General features: G+C 43.3%; 1 protein-coding gene across 1 annotated transcript in view; it reads right to left on the reverse strand.

The window, feature by feature from the left end:
• Positions 1-10,607, reverse strand: part of DZIP1 (DAZ interacting zinc finger protein 1) — a 36,150-nt gene extending 25,543 nt beyond the window's left edge. Inside the window, exons 1-6 of the mRNA XM_041423384.1 lie at positions 10,562-10,607; positions 9,305-9,374; positions 8,734-9,228; positions 4,021-4,105; positions 2,382-2,506; positions 92-253 (exon numbers count right to left, since the gene is read on the reverse strand). Coding sequence (XP_041279318.1) covers positions 92-253; positions 2,382-2,506; positions 4,021-4,105; positions 8,734-9,228; positions 9,305-9,307 — 870 coding nt within the window. The 5' untranslated portion in view covers positions 9,308-9,374; positions 10,562-10,607. The remainder of the gene's footprint in view (positions 1-91; positions 254-2,381; positions 2,507-4,020; positions 4,106-8,733; positions 9,229-9,304; positions 9,375-10,561) is intronic.
• Between the last annotated feature and the right edge of the window lie 7,034 nt (positions 10,608-17,641).

Genomic DNA, 17,641 nt, shown 5'->3' on the forward strand with positions numbered 1-17,641 from the left:
TGACTATATCACATTGCAAATATGTGAAATTCACTGCCATCTATTGTAAGGGATTCAAGCTTTAAAATGTTCAAAAATTTAAATTGCGTACATTTTCTAGGGTTGAGTTTCTTGAATGTAAGTCCTTAAGCTCTTTCGTAAACATATCTTTCACTTTTTCTATTTGATCAGCAAATTTCTCTCTTTCCTCTTCTTTCCATTTATGAAATGATTGTAGAAACTCTTCTTCTTTTGATTTTTGCTGCTCGCATTCCTGAAATTAAAAAAAAAAAAAAAAATATTATTTTCCTCATGTTCATTCGAAATTCAAGCTCCCAAACTACATGTGGAATGAATCACTTTCAAGATTTGGAAAATCCCATGACATCAAAAAACATAACACTAGGTTTTTTTAAGAATTCTAGGGTAGCAAACTATATATTTTGCTAAACAAGCTAAACAAGTATGCTTCAAAACAGTTCAGGCAGTTCATTATTTTTCATGGAAAAACACACAAACAACCTTACTCAGTCATGTCAAAGATTCACTGACTTCAGTATCCTGTTCTCACAAAGGCCTTAAGTGTGTAAGTAAGAAAGGCTAATATTGGGGCAAGCAAACGTGCATGTTCTCCTTCACAGTGTCTAAATTGCCAGCTGTTTTCAGCTCAGAGGACTTCTGAAGCCTGACACAGTCCTGTGAACTTCACTAACAGCATAAACTTCAATACGTTTCTCCTCACACACTTTGCAGTCATCCCCTGTGGCTGCATCAGCTTCAGCAACTGCAAGACCTTTTGCCAATGAGCTCCAAAAGCTGCATAAAGAGCCAAGCACTTTTCTTGTGTTAGTTGTTTGAATCTGGCTCCTGCTAGGTACATTTGATGGATTCTGAGCCCTGAACTGGAGAACACAGAGAATGGTTCATCACTATTCACTCTGTGTATCTCATGACTCCACAGGTATCATTAACTCACCCTCCATCTTCATCAAGTGTTTGTCTCTTTTTCAGACTGACAACTCTCAGCATGCTATGTCATTCTAAATACTGACTGATCATCTTTGTAGCCCATCTCCATAACTTTTATAGCTCTATCCTTTTTTGAGTTGAAGGGACTAGACTCACACAACACATTTAGGCTGTGGTTTGCACAGTGATCTTTCAGAATAATTGGTAATATTTGATTTTCTTTGCTAGCTGCTATTAACATTTCCCCAGGGCTATGCATCACAAGCTTAAGATCTTGCCCTTCAGTAACAGCACTCAGCTCAGAACCCATTGTTTCGTAGATGAAATTAGAACTATTTTATCCCCTTATACATTTACCCCACTTCATCCATTAGATTACTTCAACCATTCCACTACATCATGATGCATTTTTATGTAGTTCTCAAATTGTTTAAAGTCCTGCATTTCACTTCCCAGGACATACACATCTTTTAGGAAACACCTACATTTTTCCATCACAACATTCACTCTGAATTTTTTCTCTAACTATTAACATGGAATCATTGTACAACTAGAAAGAATGGGATCATCTGTATCCTTCAATCGAGGATAAGATCTTCTGCTCTTTCAATCAAAAGATAGTAACATTGTGACTCCTGAACTGACAGTGGATGTCAGTCATGGCAGACAAACTGTAACCAGTCACACCACACATTTCTGTCTTCCCTGACATCCCAGAAAAACACAAGTTTTGAAAGCTTCTTGCTGTGTAACACTGCAGACTGTAGCTTCAGGACATTTCAGGAAGTTCCCTTGCATTTAGGAGTCTTAGCTAAGACAAGTGACTTCAAAAGAGGCCCCTAAGGCACCAAAAAATCTACATTGCACTGTTATGAATACTCCAAGTTCCACTTCATAAATAAACCAATGCTTCGGGGGCAGGAGAAATATGTTTTAGATGTATTTCTCAAAAGCTAGGAACAGAATGAATGAGTAAAATACCTTCCACATGTCCACATAGGCCCAAGACCCATTATTCTGACAGTGCATGCACTCCTAAGTGAAACTTCCAGCTTTTGATTTGGTCATTCAGGACTTTTAAAAACGGAAGCCGAACACTTCCAAGAAAGGGGGAACAAAAGGACTAAAGAAAGCGATGTCTGAAGCTGAGTTCATGGAAAACAACACTCCATGTTTTACAGATCAGGGTTTCCTCTGAAAACAAGGAAGAAAATAATCGTCCATCATAGACTATCAGGGTGGATTATCCTCCAGGATATTCTGGTCCAGCCTTTCTTGACAACAGCACAAACTAGACAAGGCGGCCCAGGACTCTGGCCAGCTGAATCTTGAAAGTGTTCCACTTTGGGAAATCCAGTACTTTTGTGGGCTGAGTGAACACAGTTCAAAGTGCTAATTCTTTTGAGACATTCACATTACTTAGTAAGTTTTACCTTAGACAACCTGGCCAAATTAGCTTGTTGCTCAAACTCTAACTTGGACTTGGTGAGCTGCAACTGCTCCTTCAGTTTTTCAATCTCATCCTGCAATTTTTCTATATTTCCTTTCTTCTTCTGTTCTGTTTGAAAAAAACACAGATTTTAAGAAGGTTTGTTGCAATTTCTGGCACTGTAATACTTACTGCAAATACATTTCTAGTGTTTCAGTAACATTTTCACAAAGTAGACCATTTCCCCTCCCACTACCATGATTCACCACAGATGCTTTTAAATACATATATTCTCTGGACTGCTAACTTACCCTCAAATACTAGTACCACTGACATGTGAAATAGTTTATGAAATATTTATATGAAAAAGTATTCTCTAACCTAATTTCAAAGGAATCTAACCAACACAGGCTCATAAAAAGATGTATGAAGGACAAAGTGAACCTCACTTATTCAATCTCTTAGATTAAGTTTATTCTAAATAACTTCTGTATGGAGTCCAGTTAGAACACAACAAATTATTTACGTGGAAAGAATTGGGGGAATATCAAACAAAAAATGTTAAAATGTGCAAAAATCAAACCAATCTTCAACTGTGAAACATTACATCAATTTACCAATTATTTACTTGCCCATCATCTGGGAATCTGAATATTATTTCAAAAATAACTGAATGGGATATTTTCCCCAGAGAGCCATTTCAGGCTTTTATACAACAATTACTTCAACTGTTTCTGCAGCATCTTACATGATCATTTTTATCAAGTGTAAGGTGCACAAGAGCTTCTTTCTTCTTCCAATATGTTCACACTTCCTCAGCTGCTTATTCAGACCCCTCTTATCTTGCTGCTGTTTCATCTGCCTGACAAGCTACACTTCAGACCTCATTAGATTCTTCCCACTTTTTCTCCTCCCAAATGCTCCTTTTTTTCCTAACTTGTTTCTAATCACTGTTACTTATCAATACTTGTTAGTCCTGAGCAATAAATCATAAGCATGCAGCCTACCAGGAAGGAGAGAAATTAGATATGAAATAATCTTAGAGATCATTGTTTTTTAAATTAAACATTCTTTTAGTGAAGAGAGAAAAAAGTACGCAAGTTAGAGGTAAAGTAAACCTTGAGTATCATAGATTGATGAAGTCACACTGTTCTTAACAGTGTTCTTTCTCACTATTTTACAGTCAGTTTAGTTCAGGAGACCCTAATCCTATTCAAACTGATTTCAGGTAGGGTGAACTATTTCTGTATTAACAATTATTATATATTTACAAAATTTACTTTCCTTAGAGCAGCTTGTTCATTTCACCCATACCTTCATAACACACATGCCTAAAGAGGAACTGTGTTCTGAAATGTGCTGCTGGCTAAAGTATTCAATAGAAATGCTAGTTTGAAAAGATGCTGCAAATATGGCACACAGGTGTTTGTTAACTATTTTCCAGAGACTGAAACATATGTTGCCCAATACCTTGTATCAGTCAGCAGCACTTGCATTCACACAAACTGGGATCTGCATCTCAAAAATGAAAAGTAAAAACTTTTCTTCCAAGTTACAGAGAATCATGGACTGCACAACCTCACTGTATTTGCACTTTTCTAAACCACCTCTCTCAATTTTTTTGATAACATTAAAGTACATACCGATCTCAGACTCTCCTGGGTGACGCCTTTGAATGTGACTTTGTAAAAAGGAATAGGTCATAAAAGCCTTTTCACAAAATGGACACTACAAAAAAAAAAAAAAGCCCATACAGTTAAAAACATATTAGTATCATCTTTTTGGTAAATACAGTGGTTAAGATTTTTAACAGGTTATTACATTTTGTTCATATGTAAAAAGAAGGTAACTTTAACAAGTTGCATCTCACAAGAATAAGAACAAAAATTCTCATGGTACCCAATTACTGTAAAGTCATTATTATGTCAATGCTATTTAACATTTCACAGTGATGGTCATGAGCAAGAATCTGATTGTGGTAGGCACTGTACAAACTGAACAGAACAGACTCTGGCCAAGCAAGTTCAAATTCAGATATAAGCCACAGATAATGATTCATATATGTAGGTAGAGAACTATAAAGAAAAGGCATTACAACCCTCTTCAGCACAATACACAGACTCCAGCCAACTAGTAGCTCAGGTGTTCTTAAGATTCATGCAACACCACAAAGTAGAGCATGACACAGCTGGAAAAAACCAATAAAGATGGGTCTGAGTATATGAGTTGTAAGATGGCAATACTAAAAGGACACGTAAAATACTCAGACATTTCAAACAAAGTAACACTACACAGTTTTGTAAGAAAAGGTATGTAGCTACATTAGTATGCCACCTAGAATCCTTCTGAAGCACATAGTTCTCTCAATTACTGTTTCTATAATTGACCTACTAGTTTTGAATATAAATTTGAAGTCAAATTTGGATCCCACCCTTTTTGAAATACTCTTTTTGTTCACCTTCAAAGTACATTTTACTAATGTTCAGAATATATTAAAAATAGATGGGTAGTACAAGGACAGAAGCTGCATCTACAACTCTGTAACATACTTTAAGACTATGTATGAGGACCCCTCATCACTTTAGGGTCATTCATTACCTCTATCTCATACTTTTTTTTTCAAATCAATACATTTTAACAAACCACAGACACTCAAAAAAGTAATTTTTACTTATCAGTGTGACCTGACAGTAAGAAACCAGCTTAACAGGCTCAAGATCTTGTCATCATAATCAATGCCAGAAGGAGGATCCGGGGAGCTACAGGCCTGTCAGCCCAACCTTGCTGCCTGGCAATGTTCTGGAACAGATCATCTTCAGTGTGATCACATACACGACAACCAAACAATCAGACCCAGCCAGCAGGGGTTTAGGAAAGGCAGGTCCTGCCTGACTAACCTGATCCTTTTATTACCAGGTGACCTCCCTAGTGGGTGAGGGAAAGGCTGTGGATATTGCCTATTGGACTTCAGCAAAGTCTTCAGCACCATCTACCACAGCATTCTCCTGGAAAAGCTGGCAGCTGATGGCTTGGACAGGTGCACTCTTCTCTGGGTTAAGAACTGGCTGGATGTCCAGGCGCAGAGATTGTGGTGGTGTCGCATCCAGTTGGCATCTGGTCACTGTCATGTTCCCAGGGATCAGTGTTGGGGACAGCCCAGTTTAATACGTTTATTGATGATTTGGATGAGGCAATTGAGCGCGCCTTAGGTAAATTTGCAGACAACACCAACTGAACAGGAATGTTGATCTGTTGGAGGGTAGGAATGCTCTGCAGAAGGATCTGGATAGGATGAACTGACAGACAGAGGACACCTTTACGGAGTACAGCAAGACCAAGCACCAGGTCCTTCACTTCAGCCACAAAACCCCCTGCAGCATTACAGGCTTGGGGCAGTGTCTATGAAGCTGCTCAGTGGAAAAGGACCACAGGGTGTTGGTCAACAGCTGCTGAACATAAGCCAGTGTGTGCCCAGGTGGCCAAGAAGGCCCGTGTCATCCGGGCTTGTATCAGCAGTAGTGTGGCCAGCAGGACCAGAGCACTGATACTCTATACTCAGCCTTGGTAAGGCCATAACTCAAATCCTGTGTCCAGTTCTGGGCCCCTCACTACAAGGACATTGAGCTGCTGGAGCACGTCCAGAGAAGGGCAATAGAACTGGTGAAAGGTCTGGAGGGTAAGACCTACCAGGCACAGCTGAGGGGGCTGGAGGTGTTCAGCCTGCAGAAAAGGAGGCTCAGATCTTACCACCCTTTACAACTGCCTGAAAGGAGGGTGTAATTACGCAGGGGTCAGCCTCTTCTCCCAGGCAACAAATGACAGGACAAGAGGACTTAGCCTCAAGCTGTGACAGGGAAGGCTCAGGCTCGACATCAGAAGGAATTTCTTCATTAAAAGGGTGGTTAAACATTGGCATGGACTGCCAAGGGAGGTGGTGGAGTCACCACCCTGGAGGTGTTCAAGAAATAAATGAACACTGCACTTAGTGCCATGGTCTAGTTGACAAGGTGTTGATCAGTCAAAGGTTGGACTTGATGATCTCAGAGGTCTTTTCCAAGCTAAATGATTCTGTGATTATGTGAGATTCCCAAATTTCATATTATATTTAAAATGCTGCCACTGGTAGTTGGGTATCTTATAAAATACACTTTTCAGCCAACACTAAAGCCATGAATAATTAAGACAAATTTTGTTGAGCAAATGCAAGACCTAATATAATACCAAAATAAAGTGATATTATATGGCAGCAAAGCATTACTGCCAACCAAGAGGGAGCTTACAGTGTAACAGGTTGCACACGATTTACAGAACTAAATTGGCTGTGAAATAATGTTATCCATTCAAGCACAAACTTCATGTCAGTTTGACTTGCTGGTAGTGAAAGAAAGGTCTTACTGCAGGAGACAGGATTAACATAGGGAATATTTAGGTTTTGAATTATGCAACACTTTTCTTGCAACTACTTTTCAGTGTTAACTACAACATGCACTTTATGCCCACATTGTACATGAGCATGTAAGATTGCTGAACAAAGTATCAAAAAAGTGAAAAATATTATTTAAAATTAAATTTGTATTAATCACACAAAGGTACTGACCAACAAGACTTAAATTTATGACTTGTAGGTATCAATACCATTTTATAGTAGCATTTATGGTTAAACTTATATTGATCTTGGATTAAAGGCATTACATCTGAATTCCAAAATGTTTACATTAGCTGTAAAGTGCACCTCCGCCAAAAAAGGTTTATTTGTAAACAAGAAACAGGCTTATTTGCAAAACATCCAAGACTTTGAGGGGATGGAATCTGAACTACCCTCTCAGGAACGCCAGAAAAGCTCCTATTATCTAGCAACGAAGATCATGGCACAGATAAATACCACAGAGCTATTGTTTACTGATCACACTGCTACCCTGCATTCACAAACACTGGGAAGAGTTTAATTTATTTTGGCATTCAAACTCAGAATCCTGAAAACACTGTAGGAACTTCAGGTATTGTTCAACATCATTCCCTGAACTCATTTTTCTCATGTGAACTTAAATAACTTCTAGAGAAAAGAAGAATGAAAGGGGGGAGGGGAGAGCAGAAATTTACTTTATATGAAGTCAAATTACAAATAGGAAATAGATTTCCATCTCTGTTTTCCTGCAAATGCCATTGAACAGATTAGCAATGAGACAAGTTCACTACCACGTTTTTCAGCTTCCACAGAGACAGGTGCACACTACAAATATTTCTGGAAAATTTGATAATATTTGGCAATCCCAGTATGAGAACTATTTAAGTTTACACATAAAATGACACATTTATGTTTTGCAACACAGGACAAACTGCTTTGTGAGTTGCATAAAGGTTTTTTTGTTTTTTTTTAATAATACCGTATCAGCAGATTGTCCTCAAGAGTAACACTTGAATGCATGAACTTTGCCTCATGTATAGTTCTACTCTTGGAGCATAAGGTACATTTTCCCTTACAGAAACACTTGAGCCAACTTAGCTGATGTCTTAAATATTGAACTTTGCATGTAAGTTTAAACATACAGGGCTAGCCTGAAATCATGTCAAGTCTGTGTCCACTGTACCCTTTAGACTTCAAACTACAGCTGAAGCAAAAATTTGCATTCCTGAAACCTGAAAATACTGACACTGAAAAACACTTAGATCAAACCACCACACTGTTGTAGTGAGACAAAAAGCCCCTCCCAATAAAAACAGAGTGCAACGACACTGTCAGTCAGAACAGCTGTGTATTAAGGTTCTTAAGGAAGACCCTTTAGCAACAGATTGTTGTGGAATCACAGCTGAGCTAACTCACTGAAGCTCTTTACCATCTTGCCTGAGTCACCTCTGAGTAACACATGCAAGCAGCAGAAACTTTGTGCCTGGAGAACATCAGTGCAGGATGGTGACTTCTCACAGACAGTGCATTACGGCTCAGCATCAGTTCCGATGCATTTGCCCCGCGTGTTTTCTGACCATGCAGCCGGCAGACAAGGAAAGACAGCAACACAACAAAGTGTGTAACATGTTTATCACAGGTTTTGTATGTGTGTGTATCTGACATTTCAGATGCATCTAAAGCAAATCTAAGAGTAAAAAGCACCTGCTAGTAAAAAGAGGATTTGTTAAAGACGATGTCGCATTCTCCCAGGACTCTCTGAAACACAGACGAAAAACAAGTGCCAGCAATGCACTTCCTTTTGGAAGGTCACTGGTCCTTGGAGTTCCAGCCTTTCACCCAGCAAGCAACTGCACCCCAGCAGAATGGGGCTGCTCTGCTGCCCATCCCAGCAGGCTCAGAGCTGACTGTGTGGGTGTGGTGACTCGACCACCAGGCCCTCTCCTCTCACCTGGTGGTAGTTGGCTCGCGCCTCCAGCATCATCTGCTGTGTGCTGATCATCTTCTTCCTCCGCCGGCATTCCTCCTTAAGCACCTGGATCTCCTGCGAGCGCTGGGCCACCTCCTTGCCCAACTGGTCACGCTGGGCCTGTGTCTCTCTCAGGGCCTCCTCCAGGCTGCCGAGCTGGCCGCTGAGGTACTCCTGGGAGTGCAGCAGGTACTCGGTAGAGAGCTGCGCCAGGCGCAGCAGCTTCAGCAGCAGCGGGTCTGCGGGGCCCTGGCAGTGCGGGCAGCACTCCCGCTCGGCACTGCAGAAGGTGACATGCTCCAGGTGCGCCTGCAGGACCGCCACGTCCCCCTCCCGCGCCACTCGCTCCACGTCCACGGTGCTCAGCCGCCGCCAGTCCGGGTTCTCGTGCCGCCCGCGGAACTGGAATGCGGGAAACGCCGCCGGCCCCGCGCCGGGCCCGGTTGCCGGCGGGTGATAGGTGCGCTGGGAGAAGGGCTGCGGGAGAGAGACACGGCTCAGCCCCGGCCGGCACTCCCCGCCCCGCCGCCCGCCCGCCCGTCCCGGCGCTCACCATGTCCGGGCTCGGTCCCTGCGGCTCCGCTCGGCGCCGGCGTCCTCCGCGTCGCTATAGCAGCCCCGGCCTGCGCGAGGGGAGGCGGCAGTGACGCCGGGCTGTGCCGCCTCCAGCCCGCCCCGCCGCTCCCCGCCCCACGGCCTTTCGGCTCCGAGCTCGGCACAAATCCTGTCCTCCCTCCCGGCATCCTTCTCCCGCGACGCCTCCACAGCAGCGGCGCGCTAAGGAGCTCTCTCCCGCGGGTCCCCGTGCTCCCGCTGCCCCGCCCGCAGCGCATCCTTTACCATCTTCACACACTACTCGCATCAACAAACGTATCCTCGGCTCCGCTCTTATGCATCCTTACACAGCTACACAGTATACGCTTCCTCTCTCCACATTCCCTTCACTTCTTTGAAGTCTGTACATGCCACCCTGCTCGCCCGTTCACTGCATCAATGTGCCTCCCCGTCCGGTACCTCCTCCGTGCTGCTTCTGACTCCAGCCTTTCTCACTCTGAGGACTTACACTCCTCTACCCCTGTGCTGTCCTGTGCCGTTCTCCAGCCTCGCCCACTCAACTCAACATACTCCTCCCAATGCCCACACACCAACCTCCTCCTGGGTGCTTTCAAACACCTTCCTCAACCTAACACAGTCACACACTTTGCATGCTGCTTCCACACACTGTCCTCACTCATCAAATCAACACACCCCTGCCTGGTATCAGCACACATCAGACGCACTCTTGCAACATACAACCCCACAACCTCACCACATCTGTTGTTCCTGTCTCATTCTACCAATCCCAAACACCTCATGCCTTGCGTACATCACCTACTTTACCATCCATGGTTTTCTTCAATGCAACTAACAACTTCTGCCTATATCCCTGCCCCATCTCAATTCCCAGTACTCCCCAGTTTGGTGTTTCCCTTGCTCCTGCTCAGTTGCTTCAAACACTGTTTCTAAGCAGCAGCATCTTTCTCCATCATACACAATCACCCTATTCCCTCACTCATCTTTACCACTATTCTCCAAAAACCTGCTCTTCCTGTAACCATTTCTTAATATTTCAGTCCCTAGCTATGTCTGCCTTACTGCCATGTTCCACATTTATACCTCCCTAATTTTTCCATCCCTTCCACACATATTTTAGTTTCTCATCCTCTTGGTCATTCCTAGATACATACCTCTCCAAGAAAAGCCACACAATATATATATGGTCATACAGTCCATTCCATACATTCCTCTACATCATGCATTATAGACTCACAGAAATGTTCTCAAGGGATCTCTGGTGATCATTGTCCAGTCCAAATTTCTGCCGCACACTAGTTCACATCACCTGTGGCATTTAAGATGAACAGACAATCCATGACCTCCCTGTACAACCTGTTGCATGTCTGTGCTCTCCTGCTGATGAAAACATTTTTCTTAATGTCTCACCAAGTATCTCCTCTTACCAAGATTAAAAAATGTTTTGAATATTTTTGCCACAATTGTTCAAGTAACTGTAGGCCACCAATAGAGTACTCCTTTTTCTTCTCTTCATGACACTAAATAAGCCCTCACTTTCTTCTCATGGATCATGTAGGTCCTAACCATCTTCTTAGACCTTCTGTGTCCCCTTTCAGCTCCTCCACATAGTTCATACTCCCCCTTAGTATTTCCCTCCATTCACCTCCTAGGAACTTGTAATGAACCTCATCTCTCATCTGCAATTTTAACATTGCCCTCTCCAATATAAACAGTAACACGTCTACCAGTAAATATCAGCAATGTTGCTATGTGCACCAACATGAGAACCCTCACAAATTACAAGCTCTTAGTTTTATGTAGATTTCTATGTTGGTTGTTGCTTTTTAGACCTTGAACCTTAAGCTTACTGGTCACACTTATACCCAAGGTTCAGTTCCATTTAGATTCTTCCATCACTTACCATGCCACTTGTTTTTAATTTAGAAAAGATACTGTGTGATATCTGCAACATTGCAGTCTTCTCCTGCAAGAATGACATTTTTGCCACCTCCTTTTCCATGAACAGAGTCTCCAGCGAATCTTCAAAGAAATCTATTTAACTTTATTTGATGTATATCAAATATAGATCTGCCATATTACACATTATGAAATCTAACTCCCAAAGACCTAAGCCCATATGTAGTCCATCTATTTGACATAGGAGAAATTTCTTTACATAAAAACCATGTGAATTTTGACAGCTACCACTTTGTGTGTCAAGCAGAAGCCTGAGAAAGCACACGTTAAATAAGGGCCTTTCACAGACAGATGGGTTTAATTAGAAAAAAATAAACAAACATTATTTAAAGCCAGCAAAGTAAACCACGCATGAGGACGGCTTGTTCTCCTCAATCAATGTATCTAGTCAGGAATATGCATACAGATTTGCATGCTGCTCCAACTAAACCTGCTTTAACTGAACGCGACCTTGCAGTGTACATCATCTGTGCATCATATAATGGTCTTTGCTGGAATGCACCTTAAAGACCATCTAGTTCCAACCAGCTGCCATGGGCAGAGTCACTTTCTAGTAGACCAAGTCACTCAGAGCCCCCCATCCAACCCGGCCTTGAACACTTCCAGGGATGGGAGGGGCACCACGAAGTTGAAAAGAGGCACAAGCCGCCCAGGCATCTCGATGGAGACAGAAAAAGTACGGAGGGACGGAGGCGGCCCTTTTCGATCTTTTTTTCCCTTTCCTTTTTGCCGGATTTACTCTATTCTGGGAGCTGGGTCCGTGAGGAATTTAGGGTCACCACCCACCCGCGAGGCCCGGTCAAGGATGGCACCGCCTGCTCCCGCGGCCACCCCTCCTCTCCGGGACGGGCGGCACGAGGCAAAAGCAGCGCGGGCCAGGCCCGGACCCGGCGCTTCGGCAGGCGGCCGAGCACGGCCGGGCCTGCGGGAGGCCCTGAGCCGGGCTCCATCTGCCTGCCAAAACCTCCGGCTCCGCTTCGGAGCGCGGCCGCCTCGCCGCTCCCTCCCGCCTGCCCCGGGGCAGAGGCCCCGCCGGGCTCTGCCTCCCGCCACCCTCCTGCGCCCGGGGTGGGGGGGAGAAAGGGAGACCCCTGCGCTCACCTCCGGCTGCAGCTCCGCGGGTCTCGGCGGCCGCCGCAGGGCGCGGAGGGGCGGCGGGGCTGCGGCCGCTCCCGCCCCGGCCGTTACCGGCGGTGCCGCGGCCGGCCGAGGCGGGCGAAGGCTCCCCCGCTGCCCGCCGATTCCCGCTCCTTGAAAATCTGCCCGGGAGATGTTGATGCCCAGGCGGGATGTCCTTTGTCTTGGTCCGGTCCTGAGCCTCTCCGACCAAGAAGCAGCCTTTTCTCTCCCTTTTTGTAAAATGCAAGGGAAGTTACAACAAGCTTTGGAAAGGCTGCCTTTGGAAATTCAAGGCACGTTTTGCCACGCAGTCGCCGAACACGACACGTTTAAACCTGTGGAGCAGCGAACTTCTTAGCGCGATGAGGAGTCCCCGCCGGCGCGGGGCGGGCGGCGCGGCAGGGCAGCGGTGGGGCGGGGGCAGGAGCCCGCCTGCCCACCGAGATGGATGGGGTTTGGGGCTTGCAGCAGCTCTCTCCTGCCTACCGAGCTGGATAGGGGGTCTTGAGGAGCTGCAGGATCCCATCTGCCCGTCGAGCTGGAGCGGGGTCTCGGGATCTGCAGCATCCTGCCTGCCCACCGAGCTGGAAAGGGGTTTGTGCGGCTGCAGAGACTCGCCTGCCTGCCGAGCTGGAGGGAAGCCCGAGGGACCGAGAGCGTAGTGATAATCTCCAACGGGAGAAGGTGAGGAGCTTTCATGAGAGTTTTCTGACGTTTGCAGGAAAACACCATGTTCCAGTACCAGGATAAGGTTGGGAGTATGCTTTCCTGCAGGTATCTCAAACGAAGTAATGTCAGGTGAAGTTGTTATTTTCAATGAAAATATGTATTGTATCATGCAGATAGAATAATTCCAACCGCTACAGATTGCCTCAAATCCTTCTGATTTGATTCCTCTTCCCTGTAAGTGTTTTGAATTGTGTTTTTCCATTATAAATGTTGTGCAGCCTTTTTGGCGACAAGGAAAATTTCAAACAGTTTGTATTTAGTATAAATTATGCTGGCAAATTCAGTGATGGAAGTAATCATTAGACATTTACAACACCTAATCTTCATTTAGGAATTCCATTTGGCCAGGGATATACTACTGTGTTTTCCAAAGTACACAGACTTACTGAGACACTAACTTACTTTACTGAACCATGAAATTGTGTTGAGACAGTATAGATGAGGGCACATTTGCTGTGACCACCAGCTTTAAGAAAAGAGGTAATCATTCTGGTGCTTCAGTTTTTGATGCTCCGAGGGTTCCTCAGCATGCTTCAGCCACTAACAGGTTTTCAGTCCAGAGGATCGGGCTAGTCTGAAGGAAAACCTGAACATACATCAAATGGGGACATCCAGCCCTCCGTACTAATGACTTTTGCTTCTGCAGATCTGCATCTCTTTGGCTATGAAAGCAGGCATTGCCAGAAGAAGATGCTTTATGAAGGCTTTAGTGTGGTAAACCTTAATTAAGAGAGGACTTTGAAAACCTGCAGTGTGACAGTCACAGCCTCTATGGGTCAGGCCTAGAGGTAAATATGCAATACAAGTTCATGAGCACTTTATGTGAATAGTTGGAGCATTCAGAGAGCAAAATGAACAAGTGCAGGCCCTTGGGTGCCCAAGAAATTTTATACCCCATGCCCTTAGAATGCCCTAATGGCAACACCACAGTCCATTCAGCATGTCTTCTAAGGATCTCTCTTGCTATGAAAGTGGTTTTTATATCATAGTAAATGCTAACTGTGTGCAAAAATGCTGGAAATGCTCTTCAGCTGATGAGGGGAGTAGTATATGAAGTGTGTAGAAATGTGGATCTTGGTTGCTTATTCTAGTATCTGTTTAATACAAAATACACAAGCAGGCCTTGGATGAAAGCTATAACCAAGATTTTTATGCTGAAGGGGTGGTTCTCACCCTTTCGTTCTTTTAATTTGTTCCAGAGCTTGATTAATCTTTAATTTCTAGCTGTAAGTGGTACAGCCTCACTTGGCAAGGGTGGGTATTCTTTAACCCACATTAGTGCTGAGTTCTACCCTTATATACCTTGGTGACAAAAGTACTCTCCTAAAACATGTGTGGATTTACTAGGAGAGGACCAAGAGCATTTGCAAGGTATTTGTGGGACTCACAGAGGGTACCTGCAACTGGAGAGCAGAAAATTGAGAGTATTCTGATTGTGGGGTGAAATACGATGACATCTTGGCAATGGCTGTTTGGGAAATGTCCTGAGTAGCAGGACATTTCAGTAGCAGGGGTACTGGGCGCTAAGGGAGGCTGGGCAGGCACAGCCAGGCCTGGCAGTGCCCCTAGAGCATTGATGCAATGTGTTAAGTGAAAAAGTTATTTATCTATTTTGTAGTATGGAGGAGGACTACACATGTGGTACAAGATGTTTTAATTTGAGAGGGCAGTGGACAAACTTGGGAACTGAGAAATAGACTCTTTAGTAACCTCTCTCCTACAGTGTTCTCAGAATGACGCATAAAAGTAATCATTAACTCTGGTGGAAAGTTGACTTCACCAGAATGGTGCAAGTATAATAATGAGTCTAGCCAGATTCTTAGTTTATTTAATCTTTTCCTTCCTGCCACTTCCCACCACAACACATTTTTCAATTTTCAAACAAGCTTAGCTGCTGGCTGGGGTTAAACCTATAATACTTCCATTTGTTCAAACCTTTTCCATCACTCAGTTTACCTGAAGAAATAATCTATGTATTTTTATCACAGGAAAACAAAATATTTAGAAGAAAGGTAGAATGAAGAAAGGTAGAACCACTCTCCTGACCCTTTTGTGTCACCTTCTTCAATGCAACAAATGCCACGAGCCACAATTAAGTAGTTTGAATAGATGCTGCTCTATGTAGTTCAATACATTTTATTTTCAAGTTTGTGTGCTTCAGACTCTTTTCAAATTAAATCTTTTTTATCTTCAAATAAAATAGTTTCCCTTAAAAGTTTCTCCTTACACAACAAGTCTAGCTGGATTTTACTGAGATGTAATTAATAGCTCATTTATCTTCCTTTCTTCCAAACTCAGAGGGAATTCAACTTAACTATAGAGAAATGACTGCAAAGACACTGAAACCATTGATGCAATTGCAGCAATAGAAAGGTCACACAAGCAAGTACTTGGATTTTAACACTTAACTACCTCTAGATGAATTTTTAATGGCATACATTAGAATATTTTTTCTTTTTCTAACAACTACTTTGCACTTTTTCACTATGTGGAACTATTTTCACTGATGTGGCTATGATAGCCTGGGTGGGGAAAAGAGGATGCTAGATGGCATCACAGACCAATGGCTTACATGAACTTGTAAAATTCTGCATGAGGGGTGTTCTGTTGCCAGTGACTTGAATGAATACTGTCTTGAGAGATGGAAACATCCACTTAGGAAGGAAGAGTATGGAGGTGTCTGCTAGAGCATGCGGAGGTAAGGCTGCAGGCATGCATGCTCTAAATTCTGGTTTAAGTGCTTGGAAGTGCAAGCTTTGCTTGTTTGGTGTTTTGGCAGACATAAAATAAGAACAAACACCTTCAGTGAGGGCACAGCACTTTTTCAATGGTATCTTTCACAGTTTGTAAAATCAAAGGCATTCAAGAGAAGCAAAATAGCTTTCTGGTATCACAGAGGTTTGAAACTTTCAGTTGAGCTGGGAAAAATATATGTAATTAATGATAGGTAAACAAAAAAATGAGTTTCAGGAAAATCAAAACTATGCAAATAGACTAAACTTCAGAAATTACTTCAATCAAGAAACAGGAAGAGTTCATTTATTTTAACATTTTTCATATATTTTCAAAATAAAATCCTTTATTTCAGAAAAATAACAGTATCTCAATATTTGAAACAAATTTTATTGATTTTCAGAGTAGCATTTCAATTGAAACATATTCTATGCCCTAAAAAATATATATATACACATTTTAATAAGGGCATCTTTTCATAAATTAAATATTTTACGCTCTTGTCCTAGGCAAGACTGGACACTCACACTCCTTTTCAAGTCCATTGACAAAGATCAGCTTCTCCAAGTGCAAGTTTGCAGCATGTAAATTAAGTTCTTGTGCTGAACTGTGGGTAGTAGGAGCCTTTCTGTATCAATTTACTGTTAAGGAACCCAGATGAAGGAATTTCCCCACAGCTCTCTCCTGTGAACACCAATCCAAATGTGAAATTCCCAAAAGATGAGCCTACATAAACAAGAATCCCATATTAGGCAGATGTACACTACTATTTCTATTTCTATTTCTATTTCTATTTCACACTACTATTACTATTTAGCTCCATCACAGCTAAGTTTCTGACAGGGATGTACATAGGTGAGAACAAAAATGAGTACAAGGACTGAGAAACCTCTTACAAGAAGTAGTCCTGAGAATACTACCTTGTGTTGCTACTGGGAATAGCAACACAACAGTCTGCTGTATTGCTTTTATATTCTTCCTGGATCAGGAAACTTTTGTTAGGGTTGTTTTGGAATCGAGATCATTAATGAAATTTTATCTATCAGTTGTATCACTCAGCATACCAGGGTCCTCCACAGATAGAACTATCTCCACCAAATGTCACCTTATTCTGTTCACTGTCTCTGAAGCAATGAGTAGCTTGAGGAGTCATTCCTTGCTAATTGCCGCCCTCTGATGTTACTATATATTACCAGCAGCAACTCAGGAGAAATTCCTTAGTTTTCTCTTTCCAGCACTTTGAACATTAGTGTCGTCTTTGTCATCCACCCTTTCATGCTAAACTCAAGACTTCTGAAGGAATTTGGTTTGGAAACCAGCCTAATTTTTATGAATCCCTTTGAAAGTGTTTTTATATTTCAGCTATATTGCTTTGCAATTGAATATTGTGTGCAGTTTTGAGTGCAACAATATAAGAAACACATGAAGCTGTTAGAAGGTGTCCAAAGGATGGTGATGAGGATGAAGGACCTAGAGGGGAAGCCAGGATCCCTTCTAACTCAGGAAATTCTGTCCTTCTGTGATAAGGCAAGATTGTATCTCCCAATCCGATTTTCATTCTCTGTAATTCTCTGGGCAAATCTTTACTTCTGACTCTAGGGATGTCAAGACGAGCAGAGCGGGAGCGGTCAAAGAAACAGGAGATGAAACATAGGCGCAGCCAGGCACGCCCCGTGCGCCTTTCAGCGGGCGGCCCGGGGCGGGGCGCCGCCATCCCTGTGGCGGGCCGTGCCGGCCGCGCCGCCATCTTCAGTGAGGCGCCGCGCCGGGGCGGGGC

This window comes from Onychostruthus taczanowskii, unplaced genomic scaffold, assembly GCF_017590055.1.
Source record: "Onychostruthus taczanowskii isolate IOZ18803 unplaced genomic scaffold, ASM1759005v1 scaffold77, whole genome shotgun sequence".
Lineage (NCBI taxonomy): Eukaryota > Metazoa > Chordata > Aves > Passeriformes > Passeridae > Onychostruthus > Onychostruthus taczanowskii.